The sequence below is a fragment of the Sabethes cyaneus genome, chromosome 1, assembly GCF_943734655.1.
Source record: "Sabethes cyaneus chromosome 1, idSabCyanKW18_F2, whole genome shotgun sequence".
In the NCBI taxonomy this organism is placed as follows: Eukaryota; Metazoa; Arthropoda; class Insecta; order Diptera; family Culicidae; genus Sabethes; species Sabethes cyaneus.
The window spans coordinates 165,945,818-165,970,754 of NC_071353.1; the positions used below are offsets into that span (position 1 = coordinate 165,945,818).

The 24,937-nt window shown below is 43.6% G+C and overlaps 2 protein-coding genes across 2 annotated transcripts in view; one reads left to right on the top strand and one right to left on the bottom strand.

Moving 5' to 3' along the window:
• The window catches only part of LOC128732817 (bis(5'-adenosyl)-triphosphatase ENPP4-like), a 138,634-nt gene that overhangs the window by 3,851 nt on the left and 109,846 nt on the right, over positions 1-24,937 (bottom strand). The window contains exons 2-4 of the mRNA XM_053826219.1: positions 6,963-8,043; positions 6,216-6,897; positions 5,869-6,147 (exon numbers count right to left, since the gene is read on the bottom strand). Coding sequence (XP_053682194.1) covers positions 5,869-6,147; positions 6,216-6,897; positions 6,963-7,373 — 1,372 coding nt within the window. The 5' untranslated portion in view covers positions 7,374-8,043. The remainder of the gene's footprint in view (positions 1-5,868; positions 6,148-6,215; positions 6,898-6,962; positions 8,044-24,937) is intronic.
• The window catches only part of LOC128732816 (uncharacterized), a 128,548-nt gene continuing 120,194 nt past the window's right edge, over positions 16,584-24,937 (top strand). The window contains exon 1 of the mRNA XM_053826216.1: positions 16,584-17,499. The gene's annotated coding sequence lies outside the window, so the exon portion shown is untranslated. The remainder of the gene's footprint in view (positions 17,500-24,937) is intronic.

The following is a 24,937-nucleotide window of genomic DNA, read 5'->3' on the forward strand; positions in this document are numbered from 1 at the left end:
GAATACCCCTAATGTTTGTTTTATGAATAAAATATAGAATTTCGATAATAAAAAAGCTGCTTATTAATTTGTATTTTTCGCTGGTTGAACAGGTAAGCTAAACCACCACGAGTCGCCACTGAACAGTAACTTCTGTAAAAATTTTATGAGACGGCATGCCGCAGTCAAATAGGTCCTCCACTTTACAGAAAGTACGAATGCAGCAGGCTAACGGTTCATTAAAACCAAACGTCGTACGATGAAAATTCTGCTGTAGTAAACCAGTTGATCGGAGCGAACGCTGCGAGGCACGGAAGTTCAGCTGTGCCAATATATCCGGGCAGTCTATCTCACCATTCACAGCGACAGCGGTCAGGGTACGGAGGCAGGTTCACTGGGTCTCGCCAAGGCAGGTTTCGTAAACCGTATGTAAACCGAACAAACCTTATCTGCACGCGTTCGGTTCGCAAAATCCACACAAGCTGTTGAGGGCGCCAAAGCACGCTAGTATATTCAAGTAGTGGCCGTACCAACGAGCAATACAGTGCCTTCAGGCAGTGCGGGTCATTAAAATCCCGAGTGATTTTGGAGATAAAGCCGCGTTGCCGTGTTGCTTTAGTGATCAGATTCGTACGATGTAGATTGAAAGAGAGTTTGGCATCCAGCAGAAGACCAAGGTCAGTAACTTGGTCTACTCTCGTGAGTTCTTGGTCGTCGATTTGAGTCGCGGAAGACTACAGGGTTCACTGAACGGTGAAACGTCATAACATGACATTTAGCGATGCTAATAATAAGTAACCAGTTTCTGCGGCACCAGCTCACAATTGATTGTCTCTTGCAGCTGAGCTAAGTAGATACTAGAACTGCCATTATTTCTCATACTTCTGTATAACAATGGTGACAATGGTTGACTCGATTCCGGAAGCTGCTGCAGGAATGCTTCGATTTTTAAATGATCTGCGATCATTGGCTCACGATCCTTTGTATCACGGAATATGCCTATTGGCGGACTCAAATTAGGACTATTTTCCACTTGAGCCAAGCACGTATTTGGCTGATTCGGTTGTCACTTCCCACAGCCCTCAAAAATGGGGAGCGCTTGGTGGATTAAAATGTCAATAAATCCTTTTTTTAGTTATGAATCCTTGGTGTTGCTCACTGCGCAGTTAGTCGGAAAAATGGAGCTCGCCCCGCCGCGTATTGTTGTTAGAGGTGACCAGAGGCCCCAAATAAATACTGCACTGGAATTTTCAGGGAACATTATTATTGGGTTTCTGTTACATTGCTTTATTGCATCGCTTCACCCTAACTCTGGCCTTCAATTTCTTAATCGGGAGAAGTTCCGACGAGTTCAGTGGGTTCACGTACAAAAACACCATTTTTATCACTGTCTAGCACCGGGCTGTTGGCGAAAACCTGTCAAGGCCACAAGTGAAAGCCATGGCAGATAAACGTGATTATTGATAAATAAGTACTAGTCTAACATAGGCCGCGCGTAGTAGCAGAATGCTAAATCCGGCCAAAATAACGTCTCACCTCCGTGAGCCCGAAGGAAGCAAGCAGCAGCAGGCGATTCTGGAGGCACCTTTCCCGGTAGATTTGTCCGTTGATGGTATCCATCAGTCAGGATGTATTTTGCCATAACCACAGATGGTCTGCCAAACAAGGAACTTTCTAGCAAATTTGTTCACCTTCTTTCTTATCACCACAGGAACGACCAACCGTGATGTGGCACGGTAAAACTCCGACAACTGCTTTGTGTCCGCCTTGATCAAAGTCTCGTCATCCATCACGGCACACTTCAGTTTCGTCAGCCATTCTCGGCCTCAGCTTCCCGACACAGGTTTTGGCCACCGTGTTTGTAGCCGCCCGCGGTACGACACTGGCCTAACAAGCCAGTCGTCATATGTTCGAATCTCGGCTGTGCGGTCCTACTGGAGTCAGCAGGATCGTTGTACTAGCCCCGTCATTGGTCTGTACTCTAATAACCGTCTGTAAAGTCTGGTACACTGTTTAATGAGCCGATGCGAGAACAAGGGAAAAAACTGGTAGGCTGGTAGACGCAGATTAAGCCCACCGTTTACTTTACTGCGCGCCAGCTGCTGCATTGGTATTGTCGCACATGCTCCACGAAAGAGATAATTCCGCATAGTGGCCGTCAGCTTTGCTACGTGTACTACTTTCGGCTGTAGATTTGCCGCAATGTACCACATTTTCGATGAGAGGAACGTGTTGAGCAGAGTCACTTTTTGATGCAGGGTCAAATTACGCAGTAGGTGTAGCCCGACTAGCCGAGCGAAATTAGTTACTAGAATGTCCCAGTTAAGTGTCACCATCAGACGCACTGAATTTGCGAAGACCAGCCCTAGTATTTTAATGGTGCTTTCCGTTCGCAGCCACCGTACGGTTAACGGAGAGTTATCAACGAGACCGACGTCGATTGCTGTGGTTTTGTTTTCATTCAAGCACGCTCCTGATATACGTTCAAAGCGCCTGAATAGGTCTTTCATTTCGTCCAATGAGCCACTCAAAACACAATGCGTACGAAGCACATTTTCGAGGCGCTGCTTGAGAATGCGAGAGAATTTTGAATTTTGTAGTCCACATTGATCAGGCTGATTGGTCTATATGAGCGTGCGTATTCCCCGCCCCCGCACCAGGCTTTTTGACCAACACAATCACTCCGTCGACGAACTGGGGCGGTAAATTTGACCTGAGTGCTTCGTTCATGATCAGGTTCAGTTCGGTGAATTATACCAAAAGTACACATGAAGAATTCTTTCGGCAGGCCATCAGGGCAATTAATCGGTTAGCTTACGAACATACCCCTTTGGGGCATACTCGACCATTTTTGCTCGTAGCGCATTCGCCAGCGCACCTCGTCTTTCTCCATTCGCCGCTCCAAACATTCCCATCTTTTACGAGCCATCGTTTTAATATCCGGAAGCCGTACAGCTTCATACTTGAACAGGACACTCGTTTCGAATCGGTCTACTTTACCGTGTTGTTACCGCTTCCAAGATTTCCATAGCACGCTGATCTTCTACAGAAAGTAGCTGCTTGTCGGGCTTCGAGATACTTTCGTCGAAACCTACGTTACACTCGCATACTTGTACGGCATGGTGGCAGACGTGGCTGCCGAGGCGCTGATTCGACGAGCAGTTCCCGTACACGATCCATCCTAGACGGTAATTAACGGCTATCGATCGGTTCAGAGGGTTTTCCCTTCCGACTCTTGAAAGTATGACTCAGTTGCGCGTTGTCTAGTCCAATTAGAATCCGCAGACTGTCCTCGGTGTAGGAATCGAAGGGAGTACCGGCCAGATGTTTATATCGCTTTTGCAATTCGGATGCCACCAGAGTTTGTGGCCAGAGTTTCAGCTAATCCGGGCGTCTGCTAGTTGATACTCCTGGGATGTCTTTCTTAAGGAAAAGATGGCTCCACCGGTCCACTTCAAGCACTATTTTTCTGCGACCCTCGCAATCCGAGTTCTTGCGCAAGCGAATGTTTCATGAGTGTGAGCTCGGATCCGTCGTCGATGAACGCTGAATGTTTGAATTATCTTCAATGGGTCATAAAGCACCACTGGAACAATCCGGAACAGTACATCGTTCGTCTGGGCTTGATGGACGCTACAACTGGTACCGGTAGCGCCTTCCGCTTGGGACAACCTTCTGGAGGCATCCGTTTTCTCAGAGTGTAGCAAAAGGTGATGTAGGCAGATACATCCGCCGTTGATTCCAGATTTATTTTGCTGCCTGCAGGTGCCATTATGCTTGCGGAGACACTTACGACACAGTTTCGATTTACGTTTTACGTTCGGTAAAATTCGGTGATGTAATTCTACTGTCACTCTTAAGTTCTGATGTTATTGGTGTTAATGTGATGAATTTTTGTATGCGTCTCTTCTTTTCTTGGAAATAATGTTCTGGATAGTCCTTTCTTTGTATCCGTTCAGTTTTGCAATTTCTACAATGTATGTCAATTATTTTTGTGGCAGAAAATACGACGAAAACATAACACGCCCTCTTTGTCAAAAAATGAGGAAATTTGGAATCGGCCTACTCTACACCAGCCGAAACAACGAGCTCAAACGTAATTTGGGATCGACTAAAGACCCGATTGAAGAACATAGAAAATCCGGGATTTATGAAATCAGTTGCCCACATTGCGAAAAGGTTTACATCGGTCAGACTAGAAGAAATCTGGAAACACGTACCAAGGAACACTTGTTAGTAAATCCTCCCACAGCTAACCTACAGCAAACCAAGTGATATTTTTATTTAGTTATCGATTAAGCAGAAGGAATTCAACTAACCAACGAAGGGCGAACAAGCACCCAAGCGATTGGTCTTAGCCAACAGTAGTTAGTGATCAACACGGTTGAAGGCTGCCTTCAGATCAGTGTATATTGTGTCCATTTCGTATCCGTCTTTAACAGTCTTGAACGATGGGAATTAAACAAGATTAGTTTTAGTTGATCTGTCATTGAAGAAACCATGTTGAGCAGGTGCAATGTATAATTTGACTGCAGTCGAAAAGTACGTCTTCTAATAGACTTTCCGACAGTTTGGATCCAGCACACAACGGGACAATCCCACGCTTTTTCCCGTCTTTATGCATCGTGGATTTTTTCCACCTTTCGGGAAACTTCGCCTGCGATAGTGACGAAATGAAAATTATGGTCATTATGGTCAACAACTGATAAGAAACTACTGCTTATACATGGTTGAGTGCGAAACCAATTTTTTCCCGCATGCCAAATGACCGTGAAACACTAAAATAATTATCGATAATTTCGATTATACTTCGATTTTGGCAGACGAAAAATTGTTGCAGTACTCAGCAGCAGCCAGTATAAGTTTCAAGCTTAGAATGGCTTAAGCAGGATTAGTTTTGGTTCTTGATAAGTGCACCTGTGGCATTAAAAAACTGACAACAGACGTTTTAAAACCCTATTTTTCAGATTAGCTTTTGTAGCCATGTGATCAGACAGCCAATATCAACTTTACAATCAAAATCAGTCGAATGCTACAGGTTAAGAAATAAAGAGAGGTATGTTCTTGTGCGCAGGTTACAGGCCGGCATGGAAATGAGCGGTTCATTTATGATTGAAATAGTCCCTTCCCTAATTCTCATCTCTTCTTGTCGATAGCTAGACTGAGAGTATAATCTTGTTTTGCCCTTAAAATTGTCCTCTTCATTATCCCACAAGAATCAAATTTGACTTAAGCGCTTTGAGGTTATAACTTCCTGATAGAGGTCTTGTCCGTGGAAAATTGCTTAGCTAATTACCGATTTGTTGAAGATTTGTCACCTTAAGATCTTTTTTTTTTGTTGAAAAGTTTAAAACCAAATAAAGTATCTTACCAATATTACTGTTGCGATTTTACGCAATTCACAAGAAAATGTCAAACCAAAACTTAACGATACATATTTGAAGTGATCATTTGAAGAATCACCGCCTACTGTCTGATCTGATAGTTTTCATTGAGAATGCATCCGCTATTGACAGTCTACAAATGATGCAGATAGTGGATCGATCCAACGAAAAGTTTTACCAGAGTTTTCAATACTTTCTTCACAAAGTTGGTTAACTAAGTTGAATAAACGAATTCGGATAAAAAGGTTTTTCAACGTTTCAACGGATTTTTGTTTTGTTTAAATAGCTCAAAGTGAATTTAAGTGTAAAGTTTATTAGTATCAACTTTAAAAAGTGCATAAAAATAGGTGTGCATGTAACTTTGTATCAAGTTGGTGATGTTAAAATAAAAGAAAGTAATTCAATAAACAGATGCTGCCCTCCTCCCAAGTCACTTTCGGCCGACATTTTTGTCAAATCAATCTGGTATTAACTACTGAAAGATTTTCATTAAATTCATACTCACCAGCCAGCGTCGCTGTTCGCGTCGAACTTCCGCCCGAGTCATCATCATCGTCCCGGGAATCGTTCCGCAGGATGTTGACAATATGGTCCGGATTGCCGACTAGCTGCGGCGGCGCTTTCAATTCAAGTAACTCGCAAAACAGATAGTACAAATCAACGGTATCGAACGGTTCGACGACCGTCCGTTCCCGTATCCGAGGCCCGTACCCGAAAAAGATCGGATGCATGCTGGCCAGCTGGTTATCGTATCCGTGAACACCGTACTTAGTTTCCGATGTCACTGAAAAAAAAAGTAAAGAAAAAAATCATTTCATAATTTGATGCGATGGAAAGCCACCCCTTCCTAACCTGTCACGTTAAAATTCTTCCGATAGTACTCGACCGTTCGCCACATATCGTCAAATCCGTAGCCAAGCTTTGCGACCGCCGTAATCGGACCGGTTCGCTGGGAATTGTTAAAATGCCAGCGCGCTGGCAAATTCTCCAGCATGTACACATCGAAGTTCCCATTCCGTTCGGAAGCATTCTTCAACGCCCGGTACAGGTCGGCCGTCTGCTGTTTCACCTTCGGAACAATCTGCAGCACCGGGGTGGACCCGTAGTAATCATACCGGATATCGTCCGGTGCAAAGCCGGTCAAATTAATAAAATTTTTCGGCATCAACGAGTCCATCCCGTGATCGCTGAGATGTAGCACGTTAACCCGCTCCTGCAAACCGAACTCCCGAATCCGATCGTAAATGTAACGCGTCAAATCGTTCAGCTTCACGATCAGCTGCGCCACCCGGTCCGACTCGGGGCTGTAGATGTGACCGTAGTAGTCCGGTTCCTCAATGTATAACATTACCAAATTAGCCGGCCTGCTGGGATCACGAATCCAACGGAAGGCCGTATCCACCCGTTCGTTCCAAGGCAAAGTCAAATTAAACGGCTTCGAATAAGTACAGCTAATGTTTGACCTTGTGTAGGGAAACTCCGATCCAGGCCACATCATGCAGCCCGAGTAACCTCCGTTCTGCTCATTCAACACCTAGCAACAAAACGCAATCATTCAATTTTGCATCCCATCAGTCAAACTGATAACACTAAATTTACCCAAATCGGCACCAGTTCATCGTTGAAGTGGAACATCTCGTACGAGTAATTCAGCTTCCCTCGCCCGTGATCGTACAGACCGTTTGCCATGACGCCGTGCTGGTTCGGGAACACTCCGGTCGAGATGCTGTGATGGTTCGGAAACGTCTTGGTGGGAAATACATTCCGCAAATACTCCGCCGTGGTCCCATTGTGTCGCAGTTCGTTCATAAACAGCGTACTATTACGCCGCAGATACTCGGTACGAAATGCGTCATACGATACCACTAGCAGTACGGTAGGTTCCTGCGACGGAAACGACGACGACGAGGACGACGATGGAGGGCTTGAGGCTTTAGGTGATACATTACCTAACAGGTGAAACAGCAGAAATAGTCCAACTGGAAGACATCGTACGCAGCTGGTGGCCATGGGTTGGAAGGATTATTTCGTGTGATAAACGACAAGAACAAAGTAGCCAGCAACGGGAGGTGGCCAGCTGGATTGACTGGCGGAGGAATATTGTCGCGGTACTGTTCCGCTCACGCTGTTCTGACTAGATTCGACTATAAACTACTTCACTTCGGTAGTCGATAAAAAATCTTGCTTGTTTGCAAAAGCAAAAGAGAAAAACACGAAAATAATTTTGCTTTTGTCGACACTGGATGTTTTTGTGATGTTTTTGTCGTGATTTTCTTTTTTTTCAGCACTCTCCTCCTGCACACTGCACCTGATACGCTGATCTGCTGATTAATGAAACGTCATCTAGCAGGCAGGAATGCCAAGCGATTTTTAGAAACTCTGTGTTCGCTCTTTGCATGAGTTACATCGTTTTCATACTTGAACATTGAACATGATAGCTTATCAAATTGACGGGCTGCCGAACTGTGAATGTGGATTCAACATTTCATAGCCACAGTAATCAAAAGCAAACATCATTATTTTGATTGCCATTGAATACATTGAATGTTTGAATCGTTTGCATGCCTTCGAGTAAATTGCATTTATATTCGATTCAAACATATCCTTGAATCCGGCATCATTGCCTGATAACTTTCAGTCGCATAGTGCTGCTAATGACCACCAGGAGCGCTAGTAGGGGCTGAAAGAGAATGAGTGATCTGATTAAGAACCGTATGTACCACCATTGCTTACAATCAACAAAACTGGTTAAAGTCAAATAGCATGTGCTGCTTAAACGACTTTTAATTAAACAAAAAAGTATTGATACTTTTGATGCTTTCAGTACTTTAAAAATAGTTAGACTCACTGGCGTGCCCAGGCTGCTGGGGTACATGCCCCATCTTCTCTCTAAAGTTCAATATAAAACAAAATAATTATAGTTGCAGTTTCAAGTTCAATTCAAGTCCATTTTGAAATTAAATTACAAGCTATGTTTCACGTCCGATTGAAGCCTAATTTCAAGCCCGAATTCAATTCCATCGCGCCCGATTTCAACACTGATTTCGAGTCCAGTTTTGGGGCTAGTTTTAAGTCCAATTCAAGTACGATTTAAAGTTCGATTTCATGTTCAATTTTCAAATCCAGTTTCAAAATTAATTTAAAACTAACTTTAAGTTCAATGTTAAGTTAAATAATGGTGGAAAGCTCCAAAGAACAGTCGGAAAATTATGCTCTGTTCTGTCACATGGAAATTTTTTCTTGTTTGTCAATTTCTTATATTCTATCCAGCTTTTTACGCGCTATAATGGTGGCCGCTATAAATTGTGTTCGTAAAATGCGAACAATCTTTTTGACAACTCTGCATACATCAAATCTGGCACTCTTCTCTTGCAACACTACCGTTCTCTTTCTTTCGTTTACGTCAAAGAAGGAAAGCAAAACTGTGCGAAATTAGAGTGACTAAATACAGAGTGGCGCCAAGTCATCCCAAATGTATGCAATGCGGTTTAACCTAGGTTTTTCTTTCTCTTTCCTGCATACGCGTTGGATAGGTTGTCTGCTCGATTGGAATGACACTGACAGATAATTATCATTCCAATTTTGACATTGTCGCCACTCTGTATATAGTCACTCTATGCGAAATGTAAACAAAACTATTGCCTTCCTTCTTTTGCGTAAACGAAAGAAAGAGCAACACTGCCGTACAGGAGAAGAGTACCCAGTTTTGATGGATGCAGAGTTGTCAAAAAGATTGATCACATATTACGAACACAATTTATAGCGTCCGCCATTATAGCGCGTAAAAAGCTGGATTGATAAAATTTTCAGGATGACATTTTTGTTGTTTGAAAAATTCATATCTCATTAACCTAACGGGGAAAAATGAAACTAAAACTGGACAAGCGGAATAGGAAATGAGGAACAAAAATCAGAGTTTTCAAAAAGTTGAAAATTTTGCGCAAAAGTTCGGCGGATTACAAAAGAACACTGATAATCAAGCATTTACAACCTGCAGACGTTTTGGAAGTCGCATAAAATGTCGCCCGTGACCAGAAAACTTATTTCCGTCATTTGTTGGTCTTCCGCAACGGTGAAAAGTTTCACAGAGAACAGACATCCATTCAGGAACCAATTTTTCGGGAATTCTTGGATAAAATTTCAAATTAAAATCACCTAATATGCTAGCGACACCACCACTATAGTTTCCCAACTAAATGATTCTTTTGATTTGCACACTGACAACTTTTAGCTTTAGCGAACGAGGTTTGCAGAGCAGCACTCGACTGGAATCCACAAGGACAGCGTAGAAGAGGCAGACCCAGAGGCTCATGGCGACGAAGCTTAGCCAACGACATCCGGGCTGTAGACGAGAACCTGTCCTGGCGACAGGCAAAAGCCATGGCGGGTAACCGTCAGCAGTGGAGATCTCTGATTTCATCCCTTTGTTCTGCCGGACCGGCGGACATGGACACATAACTAACTAACTGACAACTTTTGGCTCCTCTGGCGCTAGTATGGACTGTATGCGTTATGCTACCGCCAGAAGCTAGCAGTTGTGAGTTTAGTGTAGAATTTTTTGCGCCTTTAGCGACACCATCACTATAGTTTCCCAACTAATTTGACATAAGTTTTATCCAAGTAGGGACCTTTCGCTTGAATGTCTGTTCTCTGTGGTTGAAGTTCCGTTGTAAGCCGGTTATAGTATCGAAAGTACTGTAATTAGTTCTCCGGTAGGCGGTATATGCAAGAAGGAATTGTTCCGCATTAAGCGAGACCGAGTTAAGATGTCTAGTCTTCCTAGAATCCGAGGACAGTCAATCCGCGATGTCAGAACATCTGATACGAAGACGGCTCTAGTTACGTCCCGACGTGTTTGCAGGATGTCCAAGTTGATTAATCTGCAGCGCTGTTCGTAGCTTGGTAGCCGGAACGGATCATTCCATCGTAACCTACGGAGGGCAAAGCGGATGAATCTCCGTTGCACCGACTCTATTCGACTGACGCCGTTTTGGTAATACGGGCTCCATACGGGTGCGCAATACTCGAGGTTGGAGCGAACAAACGCACTGAAGTTTTTGGCGATGCGCATGATGAATCCCAGGTTTCTGCAGGCCTTGTCGATAACGAATGAAACATGCTGTTTGAAAGTCAATTTAGAGTCCAGCAGTACCCCAAGATCCTTGACGCAATCTACACGGCGTAAGGGTACGTTTGATAATCGGTAATCGAATATTATAGGGTTCAGCTTTCTCGAGAACGTTATCACTTTACATTTGTCGGGGTTTAGTACCAAGCGATTGTGTTTGCACCTTCCAGCGAATATCAACAGTTGCTCCTGGAGTGCGAGAGTGTCCGTTGAATCGTTAACTTTCGAAAACAGTTTCAGGTCGTCGGCGAACACAAGCCGAGGACCTTTCAGCATTAAGTTGACGTCGTTGAAATAAATAAGAAAGACCAACGGTCCGACCTACCTTGTGGGACTCCAGAAAAAGCGGTGAAAGCCGGTGAGGTGAAGCCATTGATAGACACGTTGATAGGACGGTTCGTCAGATACGATTTAAACCACTGGAGCAGCGGCCCTCCATTACCCAGTTTATCCAGTTTTGCAACGGCGATTTGATGATTTAGCTTGTCGAAGGCGGCGGAGAGGTCAGTGTAGATAACGTCCGTCTGGGATCGGTCGTCAAAGCAGTCCGTTACGTACGTAGTGAGCGTTAGTAGATTGGTAGACGTTGAGCGCTTCGGCATGAATCCGTGTTGCTCATCAGCGATGTATTGCTGGACGAACGAGGAAATTGGCACGATCACAACGAGCTCGAAGAGTTTCGATAATGCACACAAGGCAGAGATACCTCTGTAGCTGTCTATGTTCCTTTTGTTCCCCTTCTTATGAACTGGAAACATATAAGCGGATTTCCAAGCAGAAGAAAATATGCCTGAGCTAATCGAGGAGTTAAATAGACGTCGGATTGGAGCAGCCAAGGCATCAATGCAGTTCTTTAAAAATATTGAAGGTACGCTATCCGGTCCACTGGAAGTTGAGCTTTACAACTTCAAAGCGGCCTGCTTGATCATAGAATCATCAATAGACAGGTTAGTGAGAGAGTCGCTGAGATTTGGAACGCTGACTAAAGCAGTCGATACTTCTGTTTCGGACAGCCTTTCATCGACAAAGACGCTGGAGAATTTCCGCGAGAACAGTTGACAAACCATATCCAATTTAGTCGCAGTGTTGCTTCCAAGGAACATGGCTGATGGAAGACCGTCGTCTTTCCGTTGTGCACTAACATATTTCCAGAACGACTGGGGGTTACGCTTCAGTCTTCGCTCAACGTTGTTTAAGTATTTGCGGAAGCAGTGTCGGCTTAACTTTTTGTAGCGCTTGTTGAGAGCCTGATAGTGGTTTCGCAGATATTGGGTTTTATACCTTGAAAACCTCCTCAAGGCAGCCTTTCTTTCAGATTTAAGGCGACGTAGCGTGGCGTTTATCCAAGGCAGGTGCGGCTCTATGCACATCGTCTTTTTCGGCACGTGGCGGTCGATGATTTAAAATGTGCGAGAAGGTCAAGGCGGCAGCATTTACGTTGTTCTCTTCCAAGGCTGCGTTCCAGTCGATACTGTTTAGTATACCTTGGATCGCATCAAAATCGGCACAGTTGAAATCGTAATAGACAGACAGCGGTGAGTCGGTCGTTTAGCATGGTGTATGTTGATAAATCGGAACTAATAGCGGTGGATGATGGAGAACATCTTTAACGAGTGCAGCAGGCGCCAACATATATTCTGGAGCTTGACTGCAAACACTAGCGAAGCAGAGATTCAAGCAGCGTCCGTTTTCATTGGTGATTTTGTTAATTTGCTGCACAGTGGCTGTACTATAGCAGTCAAACAACTCGGTGGTGATCGGGGGAGGAGTTACAGAGCTGAAGTCGACGAACAGATAGCCGTTGCCGCGTTCCCGTCAATTAATCCCGGGGAGGTTTAAATCTCCCAGAATTAGCAAATCATCAGAGGCGGAGGCTGCCGAAGAAATTGAGGAGACCGATGCCATATGAGCCTTGAGGAGTACGGCGTCCCTTACTCGATCCGGTGGGAAATAGACAGCGCACAGGTATAGAGAGCGATCGGATAAATTCATAGACACCCAAACATGTTCAACAGGTAACCAGTCGTTGTGTTCTAAGACAGAGGCCTTGAGTTGGCGATGAACCGCTACTAAAACGCCGCCGCCCGTTGATTTTCGGCTGTTGTGCGTATTTCGGTCACAACGGAAGACTTCGTAGTTCGGTCCGAAGATTTGTGTGGAGGAGGTTCGTTCGTCAAGCCAGGTTTCGGTTAAAACGATTATATCGTATGGACTATCGACACACGCTAGCAGATAGTCGTGAACGCTTGCATTTATTCCGCCTACATTCTGGTAGTACACGTGGATGTTTTGCTGGACGCCGCGAGTACTGTTCGGTAACCGGTTGAATGATGTGCTAGAAACGGGAGACGAATCAACGGGAGGATCTAAATTGGCGGTAGTACGCTTGCCTGGAAGGGAATTTTGGGAATTTTCGGGCTTCACACTGGGGCGTTTCCGATAGAGGTGAAGCCAGAACAATTTTTTTTTAGGGGAAACGGTCAACACGGTTTGCGATGTGGACGATTTTGTACCAACAAGAAGCGGTTTGCTGACCACTGCACGCTCTTCGCGGCGTCGTTTTTTCGGCGGTTCTGCGGTCGCGTATCTTGACGTAAGAGGCGTAGGGGCGGCTTCAGAAACATTCTTCGAAAGCTGTTCTATACGTTGTCCGTTGACAAGTATGGCTTGCTTCAATTCGCCGATAGCTTCGCCATGGCTACCAGCGATCGATGAAACAGCGCAGCTTACCGAAGACATGACCCCCTTGAAGCGAGTCATTTTTATAAGCTTAACACACTCGTCACCCATCCAAAGCAGATTTTTACGTTCGCGTAAGACTTTCACAAAAGCCGCGTTCATTTTAGTGCATTTAACGTGCACGAGTTGGTCGCAGAAACCCATACACTTGATGTGTTCTCCGCCGACTTGAACTGGTTTAGCGTACTGATCACAAGCGTTTTCCATTTTGACATTAAAAGTTGAAGATTAGGAGGTTCGAATTTAAAACCGTAGCGCAAATGCACTTAGCTTTCTACCACTTTGACTGTACAGTGGACCCCCGTTCGTTTGAACGATTCCTCATGCAAACTAACGGGGTTACTTTTTAATTTGAACAACTGGTAACCCGCGATATGCTGAAACCGCTGTGAACTGGCCGCCCTGCTCTTTGTTATTGTTTGGTGGTTTGTTTTAGTTGGCAGTTGCAAGCGCGGATATTACATTTTCCGATCGGATTTCTATCCTAATCGTTAGGAAAACGAAATGCGAAACCGATTAAACACGCTAGGTCAGTACAAACAAATCGTGTTTATGTGCATTGTATGCATAAACAAGTGATGTCATGTTGAGAATGACATTTGAACCATTTTTAATTTGCACGTCGTGCAAACCAGCGGGGTTCAAATTAAAAAGTGTTCAAATTAAAAATGGTCAAACGAACGGGGATCCACGGTACAAAGTAGCAAATTTTGTAGTGGCACTGCAGGAGATCTGTCGCAAAGGCGAGAACTGGACTGGAAAGCGATCAACGAGAGTCCGACGATGAGAAGGAAGGTTTCTTTGCGCAGCTGGAGGCAACGTACGACAGCTGCTCACCACGGGACATCAAGATCGTCATCGGGGATATGAACGCCCAAATTGGCAGGGAAGCAATGTATAGACCGGTGATCGAGCCCCATAGCCTGCACACCAACACGAACGATAACGGCCAGCCTCCCGAGGCTTGGTGATCAAAAGCACCTTTTTTCCCCACAAAGATATCCACAAGGCCACCTGGAGATCACCTGACCAACGAACCTCGAACCAAATCGACCATATTCTCGTCGAGGGCCGGTTTTTCTCGAACATCACCAACGTACGCTCCCTACGTAATGCGGATATTGACTCGGACCACTACCTAGTAGCAGTACATGTGCGCTCAAAACTATCGACGGTTTATACTTCACGACAAAGGCGCCCTCCTCGGCTAAGCATTCGGCAACTAGACAACCCGCGAACTGCCGAAAACTACGCGCGCGTACTGGATGAAGCTCTGCCTTCCTCTGTGGAGCTAGATGCTTCGAACCTCGAAACACAAACGAGCGCGAGGTGGTCGACAGATGGAAGCAGTTCTTCGATGAACACCTCAACGGCGGTATAGCAGCAGGAGACGGAATGGAAGTTAACCTCGGAGTACCTACAAACGACAACAGCGTACTGGCTCCCGATCTCGAAGAGATCCGACGAGAAATCGGTCTGCTGAAGAATAATAGATCCGCCGGGAAGGACCGACTCCCGGCAGAACTCTTCAAAAATGGTCAAGAACCGCTAGTAACGGCACTTCACTGGCTGATTTCAAGGATTTGGGAAGAAGAGAAACTACCGGAGGGGTGGATGGAAGGCGTAGTCTGTCCCATCTACAAAAAGGGCGACCGGCTAGACTGCTGTAACTACCGCGGCATTACGCTGGTCAACGCCGCCTACAAGGTGCTCTCCCAGATTTTGTTGCGTCGTCTATTCCCAATAGCAAGAGAATTCGCAGGGCAGTATCAGGCGGGCTTTATGGGGCCCGTGCTACTACGGATCAAATTTTTACTCTCCGACAAATCCTTCAGAAATGTCGAGAGTACAACGTGCCCACGCATCATATTTTCGTGGATTTCAGAGCAGCATACGATACCGTTGAACGCGTACAGCTATGGCAGATAATGCACGAGTACGGTTTTCCGGACAAACTGACGCGGCTGATCAAAGCTACTCTGGAACGAGTGATGTGCTACGTGCGCGTTTCGGGGACACTCTCAAGCCCTTTCGAATCGCGCAGAGGGTTACGGCAAGGGGATGGACTGTCCTGTATGTTATTCAATATCGCTATTGAAGGTGTGATCCGGCGAGCGGGCATCGAAACGAGGGGAACGATCTTCAGTAAGCGTAGCCAACTCCTAGCCTTTGCAGACGACCTCGACATCATTACTAGAAACCGTGAGACGGTGAGGTAATCTACGCTAGACTAAAAACGGAAGCTGGAAGGATAGCGTTACACATTAATGCGTTGAAAACCAAATATATGGTAGGAAGAGGCTCCCGAGAAAGTAACGTTTGCCTCCCACGGACAGTGACTATTGACGGCGATGAACTGGAAGTGGTTGATGAGTTCGTATATTTGGGATCTCTGGTCACCGCCGACAATAATACGAGTAAGGAGATCCAACGACGCATTCAAGCTGGAAATCGGGCCTACTTTTCCCTTCCCAAGACGTTTCGATCAAGGAGCATACGCCGCCGCAAAAAGCTGACGATGTACAAAACGCTAATCAGACCGGGAGTCCTCTACGGACTTCAGACAGTAACTTTGCTTACGGAAGACATACGTGCACTTGCCGTTTTTGAACGAAAGGTGTTGTGGACTATTTTTGGAGGAATACAGACGGAAAGCGGAGAGTGGCGGAGGCACATGAATCACGAGCTACAGGTACTGCTCGGAGAGATTCCCATCGTACACCTGGCGAAAGTTGGGAGACTACGGTGGGCCGGCCACGTCGCAAGGATGCCGGACGACTGTGTAGTGAAATCCGTTCTCTCCAAGAACCCCACCGGCACCAGGAATAGAGGGGCTCAACGTGCTAGATGGCCCGACCAGGTTGAAGCCGACTTGCGTGTGTCGAGACGCGCAACGAATTGGCGACGAATAGCCCAGGACCGAGTACAATGGAGAGGAATTCTTGATACGGCAAGAGCCACCCCGGCTCTCGGCTGAATAAGTAAGTAAGTAAGTCTTACGTCAAAAAGTTTCCGGGAAATAGATAATCCTAAATTTACATGTGATTTTTCAACCATAAGCTCTGATTGCGAAAAATAAGTTTGAGCCTGTTTTACACAATAAAAATAAATCCTATACAAGTTTTGACCAGCCGACTACGTCGAGTATCCTCTTGTGCGACGCCCGATCGTCGCTCTCTCTGTCTCTCCAGCTCGAGCTTTTGTGCTCCCACAAAAGCAGCGCGCCGCGCGATCGTCGATCGATCAGCTGAGCTGCTGCTCGCTGCTGGCTTGGCTTTGGCTGATGGTTTGGTTGTGGAAAAGCGTGGCAGGCCGCGTCGCGGTGCGCTGCCTGAATGCGAAAGCGTTTCGCAAATGTCAGTTGATCGTAGAAGGTCGTCGCGTTCGGTTGTGGTGCGAAAGTGCTTAAGTAAACTGGATATATTCGTTCGAAATCCGTCGGTTAACGTGAGTTTCTTAGTGCGAAACTGCCAAGCAGAGCTATTCGAAAGTGACGACAACGACAACGGCGAGGCGAGTGAAACGGAATTTCTCGATTCTTGCCTTCGGTTGTGCTGTGCTGTGCCGCCGTTCACGTGTGTGTATCGTTGGCCGTTGCTGGCTTATCTCGTTGCTGGTTGGTTGGACCATCGAAGAAAGGCAAGTGAAATTGTTCAGTTCGTGATTTTTTTTCTGTCTACATTTTCCGCCTGATTTGTGAACCGGTCGAAGAGAAAAGGTGAAAATCGATGGCACTTTAAATACGGCACTTTAAATACGGAAAAGTGTCTAACATTACGTAAGGAAGACGCATTGTGAAAAATTTTCTTGCAATAAAACGCAACAAAAAGCAACATTTTAAACCGGTAAAGTTAGGAAGAGAAGGTTCGCGCACGGGCACCAGTTAAGTGAATGTGGAATAATTGTACTGGTTTTTTTTTCGTCGTGTTCTACTACTGGAAGAAGTGCAGCTCAGCCAGCGTGACCAAGCCCCTGCCTGTACCCTCTGGGAAAAGAAGCAGAACAGATCAACCGACCGTCGTCATCGTCGTCGTTGTGCTCCAGCTGGTGGTTACCGGACCGGGTGATCGAGAATATCGTTGCCCGTGTTGCTGGAAGGTGGAACTTACAAGACAAAGCAGCAGCACATAAGAATAATACAGCAAACGGAAAAAAAGGGTTCGGCTTCTATACGAAAGACTGCAGCAATAAGGCGCGAACGCGTACTGAACTGAAGGGGGCAAGGCCAACTCGATACACTCGTTCACGCTGCAAGGAGGAAAAAATACGGTAAGTCGAGTGTTTTCCTTCTACTAAAGTAGAGTTGACAGCCGAGGGGCAATAGAACGGTAACCCGTTCATTGTTAACAGTGGCTTTTATGTTACGTTGTGCGATTACGGCAGGGAGGTACTTAGCTCAATGTTTGATACTATATTTCGAAAAGAAACTGTGTATAGAATGTTTGTTGCGTCGTAAAATCCTCTATACCCAGGACCTAGTTTACGGTTCGTGACGCGCTCGAACAAACGAAGCTACCACAGGTGGATAAAAAATGAAAAGAAAATTTGCTTTGTGGTCTAATAAAATACTAAACTATCTCGAGCTTTTATTGTGCGTTGCGCACTAACAAGTGCGACCATGAATTGCACAATCTCTTATAAAAGTGTGTACTAACTATTTTATGTTGTATCATGCTACTACCTTCGGTGCATTCTTTGCATTTTACTATCTTAGATGCAATGCGATTGTAACAAAAACTGCCCAAAAGATTGCGTTCGATTTTTTTAGTTTAAAAAACTGGTCAGCACTTAAAAGAGCAGTTACGGAATAAATGTTATGGAGAACCTTTCGTTGCTGACTAAATAAATTTACTTAAATACCTGTTATATAAAGGGATTTTTGGCATGTTGTGCCATCTTGTTGAAACTACAGTTCCTTTAAATTAAGGCCACTCAATTGTTTGTAGTACAAAACAGTCGGCGATCACCATCACATTTTGGTAGGAAGAAAATTAGACCAATGTTTCTAGGATCGATGCACCAGTCCCGTGATGGTCGTGTACTTCAATAGCCGACTACGAGGTCGCTCGGAAACGAAGGCTGAAGTCTTTAAAGACATTTAAGCATTAGAGGTGGCTTTTTGCGTGCCACCAAGCCAAATCTTTCCGCAAAACCCTGTAGAAATTGGATGAACACAGCTCCAATTGTGAAACCCGATGCTGAATAGGCAAGGAATAAATTAGCAAGTCGAACGACAAGGAAGATGCTGATACCCTATCATACGATTCTGATAGCCTTCCATCAGAAAAACATAGAATTAAAGCAACTAACATGCCAAAAAGTAAAGAGATTATGCAGCTAACATCGCCAAAATGTTTAGTCCTTTACTTTGCAGCCCATTCTGGATTAAACTAGACCAAAATAAAAGCTTTCATTGCCTCGTGAATTGTTTTCGAAAAACATAAATACAGTGAATACACTTTTTGGCGCCTTTTTTACGCGAGTTTCAGAAATTACGCGGTTTTTCTACGCAAATTTCGGATTTTATGCAGATTTTTTTTCAGCATATTTCAAACTTTGCGCTGTTTTTCTGCGCAAATTTTGGAATTTTGCTCGGTTTTGTGCGAATTTTGGGCTTTACACGGGTTTTAACGTGAATTCATTAATTTACGCGACTTTTTTACCTGAAATTTTGGACGACGCAATTTTAGGAATTTACGCCAATTTTTGTGTGGTTTTCTTTACGGGAGTTGAGAAACTTACGCGGGTTTTATATGCGTTTTTGGTCAGTGCGCATAACTTTAGATTTTACGAAGTGTTTTGTGTCAATTTTGAAATTTATGCAAGCCTTTATGCAGTTTTTTACGCAATTTTCAGAACTTATGAGGGTTTTTAAGCATATATTAGAAAGAATTTACGCGGGTTTTCATCCAAATTTTGAAATTTATGCGATTTTTAGATTTAAGACGGTTGTGCTCTATACGTAGCTGTGGAATTCACGAAGGTTCTCTACGCAAATTTCGGAATTTACGTGATTTTTTACGAGAATTTCAAATTTTCCGCGGTTTTTTACGCTATTTTTGATATCTATGAGGTTTTTTAAACTTACGTTGTCTTTTGACGTCCTGAGGACTACGTCTCTCAGGAAGGCAGTTGGCACAGGGCATAATTCCAAAACACGCGAGCGTCACGAAAAAATGAAAGATTTTGAACGCTAATAGCTCTGCCAATTAAGAATGGATTTTGATGGTTTGAATATCAATCGATTCATAATAGATGCAGCAATTATGTGGTTTTTATTACAATTTTTATTGTCAATCACTAAATAATGAAAATTAACGAAAAGTTTCAAGGTCAAATTTCCTCATACATTTTTTTTTCGTGATTCGTCATCTGTTTAGTGTGGTTTCTTTTTACAAAAAACAGTAACAACCGCCCCCCCCCCTCCCGATCCAAAAGGTCGAAGATTCTTTACGACGTTTAAACCTTTACCAACTTGATATCTGTTCTTGGAAAACATACCAGAGTGCAAAACCAACTCTTTTTTCTAAACCGATTTCATCTTTAAAGCGAGGAAAAACAGCTACTGTCTTATTCGGGAATAGTTTTTGAGCGTTTCATTTGTGCAAATAGCTGTAAAGTAGAGTGTCGAAAGGAACTAGTACGACACAGCGGACGTTAGCCAATTGATATTTTAACTGGCTGTCCACATGTCAGTTGTGAGATAACTAAATTTCAAATCTATCACAATCTATCACAATGAATGGTGCTATCAATAATTATGTGGAAATTGACGACTGCGAATCAGTGTTGTAAATGATACGACAGAATAGTTGTTTTTTCCGTTTTACTGCCTGCTGATTTAACTCCTAGACGAACTACAAATTCTAAGAGACTGATAAAAATGATATACAGATTACAGCCACAGTTAACTTAACTCCATTTAACAATTCGTAGGGCAGTATCAGGCGGGCTTTATGAGAGCCCGTGCTGGCACGGATCAAATTTTTACTCTCTGAGAAATACTCCAGAAACTTCGAGAGTACAACGTGCCCACGCATCATATTTTCGTGGTGTTTAAAGCAGCATACGATACAGTTGAACGCAAAAAGCTATGGCAGATAATGCACGAGTACGGTTTTTCGAACAAACTGACTCGACTGACCAAAGCTACCCTGGAGCAAGTAATGTGATACGTGCGCGTTTCGGGGAGACTCTCAAGTGCTTTCGAATCGCGCAGAGGGTTGTGGCAAGGAGATGGACTGTCCTGTATGTTATTCAATATCACTATTGATGATGTGATCCGGCGAGCGGGCATCGGAACGATCTTCAGCTAGAGTAACCAACTCCTAGCCTTTGCAGGCGACCTCGACATCATTACTAGAAACCTTGGGACGGCGGAGGCATTCTACGCCAAACTAAAAACGGAGGCTAGGAGGATAGGGTTATTAACCAATACGTTGAAAACCAAATATTTGGTAGGCAGACGCTCAAGGGAAAGCAATGCTTGTCTCCCACGGACAGTGACTATTGACGGCAATGAACTGGAAGTGGTTGATGAGTTTGTTTATAATAAGGATCCAACGACGCATTAAAGCTGATAATCGAGCCTACTTTTCCCTCCTCTTAAATGCCATCATAAAAGTGTAATTAAACCCAAACTTACTTGGGTACTTGGGCTTTACTTGGGTAGACAATCTTCCGTAGGCTAACAAAAGGTTCAACCGACTCGGTTCAAAGGAGCATTGCCTATATAGAGTAAATCGTATTACCTGCGAAAAGCCGAAACCCAAATGGCCGAAACTCAATTGGACGAAATAACAAATGGTAGATAGTAGATCATAGTAGATTTTATTTTTTTGTTGTTGTTTTTTATTAGCGACACTTTACACTTGATAGTGCATTCGTGTAGGAGTAGATCTAATGGAATCACAAATGACCGAAACCCGAAACACACATGGCCGAATGTCCTAAAAAATATTCGCGGCCTTCGACCTGCTCAAATGTTGGGTACATACTGTCCTTAATCGCTACCGCTCATTCGGACTCAACTAAGGGATAACCCCTGCTGGTCAGCAAATAAAGGTGAATTTTACGAAATGCTTCGAAATTTTTCTAAAAGGTACAAAAAAACTATTAATTATTCCAATGTCAGCTTACATTGCTTTACATTGACCTTAAAATAATTATTTTTATTAATATTATTCGATAAAATAGTAACTCGGCTAGTTGTTATTCGGTCATTCACTGTCAACCCGGTTAGTTAATGCGAAGGTCAGGCAAAACTAACAAGACCGGGGAAAGCGAATAAAATTAGAACGACGTGATTTGAATCGATGGCCGGCACTTCCGATGACGGGTCGCTAGCAACACCCGTGGCCTGCAGCCGTCTTGCCCATCTGAATGTGTTTCTTCCTTTCCACGCCAAACCTTTCTCCTCCAGATGGTCTCTTACATTTATGCCAATGTTTTTATGGCAAACGTTGGATTCGAGCTATGACGCTGGCCTTATAAGCCAGTCGTCGTATGTTCGAATCTCGACTGGGAGAGGCTGTTAGAGTCAATAGGATCGTAGCAACTGGCCCTGCAATAGTCCTGCACTCTAACAGCTGGCTGCGAAGTCTGTCGTATCAACAAAACAGAAGGTCAAGTTTCGATAACGGAATGTAGCATCTAGGCTTTGCTTTGCTATGCTTGGAAGGAGCGATGATTGACTCAAATGCTTATTGGTAGAAAAGCGAAGGTTTGGAAATTATGCCTATCGTCCATTATGCCTAATGTCCGTATGCCTAACGCCGCGCACCCGCAAAAAACGCGTTAATTCCGAACTTCACATAAAACCCGCGTTCTCAGATTTCATTACAAGTTGTAGGGTAAAACAAGGCAAAACATTCCTTTACACAATATTGTTGTGAAAAGCTTGATCATCGTTCGATCTTCTGATCTTCCCAGCAAGCATCCCTTCTTGAAAATCTCTGGTAAAAGTATCGAATTGACATTTTGCCTGTGTACATAACCTTGAGTGTGAAATGGGGCAAAACAGACTTCTAGATTATGTTGTACTATTCAAAAAAATTTCATATACCTTTTTCCTAATATTCTTGTTCTTTTCTTACCACAGACGGATTTCACGCCAGCTCGTCTATGGGGTTGGCAGCACCCTCTCTGATTTTAATGAAACTTTTGACGTAGAACTACGTCTTGCCGCAGGGTATCAATCCAAAATTTGAAATGGAGGAAGCGTCTCGAAAGAATGAAAGATTTTGAACGCTAATAGCTCTTCCAATTTAGAACGAATTTTAATGGTTCGCCTACTATTCGATTCATAAAACATGCAGCAATTTTATAGCTTTCTTAAAAAGATTGTTTTACTAGCGCTACATAGTGAAAATTAACGGAAACTTGCAAGTTAAAATTTTCCCATAAATTTTCCCATCGGAAAAGCACTTATATGGTATATAAAAATGCTCGATCGGCAGCAAATCTAGGATTTTTACTTCCTAGCCGAAAACGAACTATCTGGCAAAATTTGGTTCAAATCCGTGAAGGTCAATTACACGTTTGAACTTTTTCCCATATTCAAACTTTAAATTTCCGTAGCTTTACGAGCCTATGGGGTAAAATGGGGCAAGTGGGTTTATGAAATCAGTGCTTCATCTTAAAGCTTAAGTCGAGTACTATAAACTTGTATGGGTTCCGCTTGTCCCCAACCACCCAAATGAGAGTATGGCAAGTATACATTTTATGTGTTTCGCGTTCGCTACAGGCTCGATACACGTCTATTTTTTTTGTGTTCGTAGATAGACACATGGTTTCTTCGGCAAAATTATGGAAAATATAAAGGCAAACAACTTTGCTAAAGAAATGACATTTCTATTTCTATTGAGTGCAGAGCTATAGAGCATTTTCCTTGGAAATTCTTTAAAAAATTAGTTTTTCATACTTAGTTTATGTTGGTTGCATTTTACAGGAATCTATGGCTTTAGGCGATTATTGAAGAACTCAAAATACACGTTTTTGCAGAAGAATGCAGATCTCTAGGACCTGTTCTTACAAAGTTATCGCTTTTGGCTCGTGAAGTTAAGGAAAAATAAATCTTAAATAAGCGATAACCTTGTAAGGAACGGTCCTAGAGATTTGCAATCTTCTGCAAAAACATGTGTTTTAAGTCTTTCAATATTCGCCTAGAACCATATACTCTTGTAGAATGCAACCGACATACGCTAAATATGAAAAACTTCTTTTTAAATAATTTCCAAAGAAAATGCTCTATAGCTCTGCATTTGACAGAAATAGAAATGTCATTTCCTTAGCAAAATTGTTTACCTTTATATTTTCTATAACTTTTCCGAAGAAACCATGTGTCTATCTACGAACACATAAAAAAATGGACGTGTATCGACCCTTAAGCGAACGCGAAACACATAAAACGTATGCTTGCCGTACTCTCATTTAAGTGGTTGGGGACAAGCGGAACCCAGCGCTGATTTCATAAATCCGCTTACCCTGTTTGCCCCATGGGCTCGTGAAGCTATGGAAATTTAAAGCTTGAATATGCGATAACTCAGTAAGTAAAAGTCCAAGAGGGTTGCGGTCTTCTGCGAAAACGTGTATTTTGAGAGCTTCAATAATTGCCTAGAACATTGTATTCTTGAAAATGTAGCTAAGAAAAGCTAAGTATGAAAAACCAATTTTTAAAGAAGTTTTAAAGAATATGCTCTATAGTTCAGCACTCGACAAAGATAGAAATTTTATTTCTTCAGCAAAGTTGCTTGTTTTTATAATATTTACAACTTTGCCGAAGAAACCGTGTCTATATTTCCTCACACAAAAAAGTTATTTTTTTTTATTTTCATTATAGTTAGCGATGACTAACTTTTGACAGTGAGTGACAGGGAGATATTCATACGAACAAAAGTGCTGAAAACCATAAAGGGTAAAATGAAAACAAAAGACGCTAGGAAAAAAGTTCCACTTTTCGCCCTTTTGGACTACTGTGCAATGGTTGCCTAGAGCCTTCAGCACACTTTATTTCCATAACAGAATTGGTCGTTCGGTTTTTTGAACTCCGATATTTTTCCCTGTATTTTATCCAAAACGCTGGCGCTGAAAGCGTCCTTGATGAGCTTCAGGCGGTTTATCGCTGAAACTGTCATCTAAGTCTCCAGCATATCTCGATCGAGAAAGTACCATTACACTGGACGCTATCTCGCGAAATTATTTCTTCATCTTTCATTTAAGGTACATACTTCGATAACGAATCTGCAAATCGCTGAAACCCCCCTTTTGAAGCTGATTTGGTGGTTAGTTAGTGCTTTTAGCCGGCTTTCGCTTGCGCTGCACAAAAGCAATAGGAAACGATAAAAACAAACAAACAAACCTCGATGCGCGCGCTCCTTGATGGACTCAATAAAGCCACGACGATGGCGACCCAAAACGGCGGCGGCGGTTTGCAGTTTATTCAGCGGTTTTATTTTCAAACAATTACCTCTGCTTGCCTATCTTTACCACCAGCTGGTTGTTGGGCTTTCAAAGTGCAATCGTGTCAGTCGGACTGACAGTCAGTGCAAATGTGGAGTAGAATATCACTCACTCCTCCAGCTCTCTCTAGTAGGTTATAGTTAGTGGCACACTGAAGGCCCCTTTCAATAAGTGTTTATTTGTGTTTCACAATTGGCATGGCCAGGCACACAATGATCGAGATGATTGCCGTATGCTTCTCACTCAT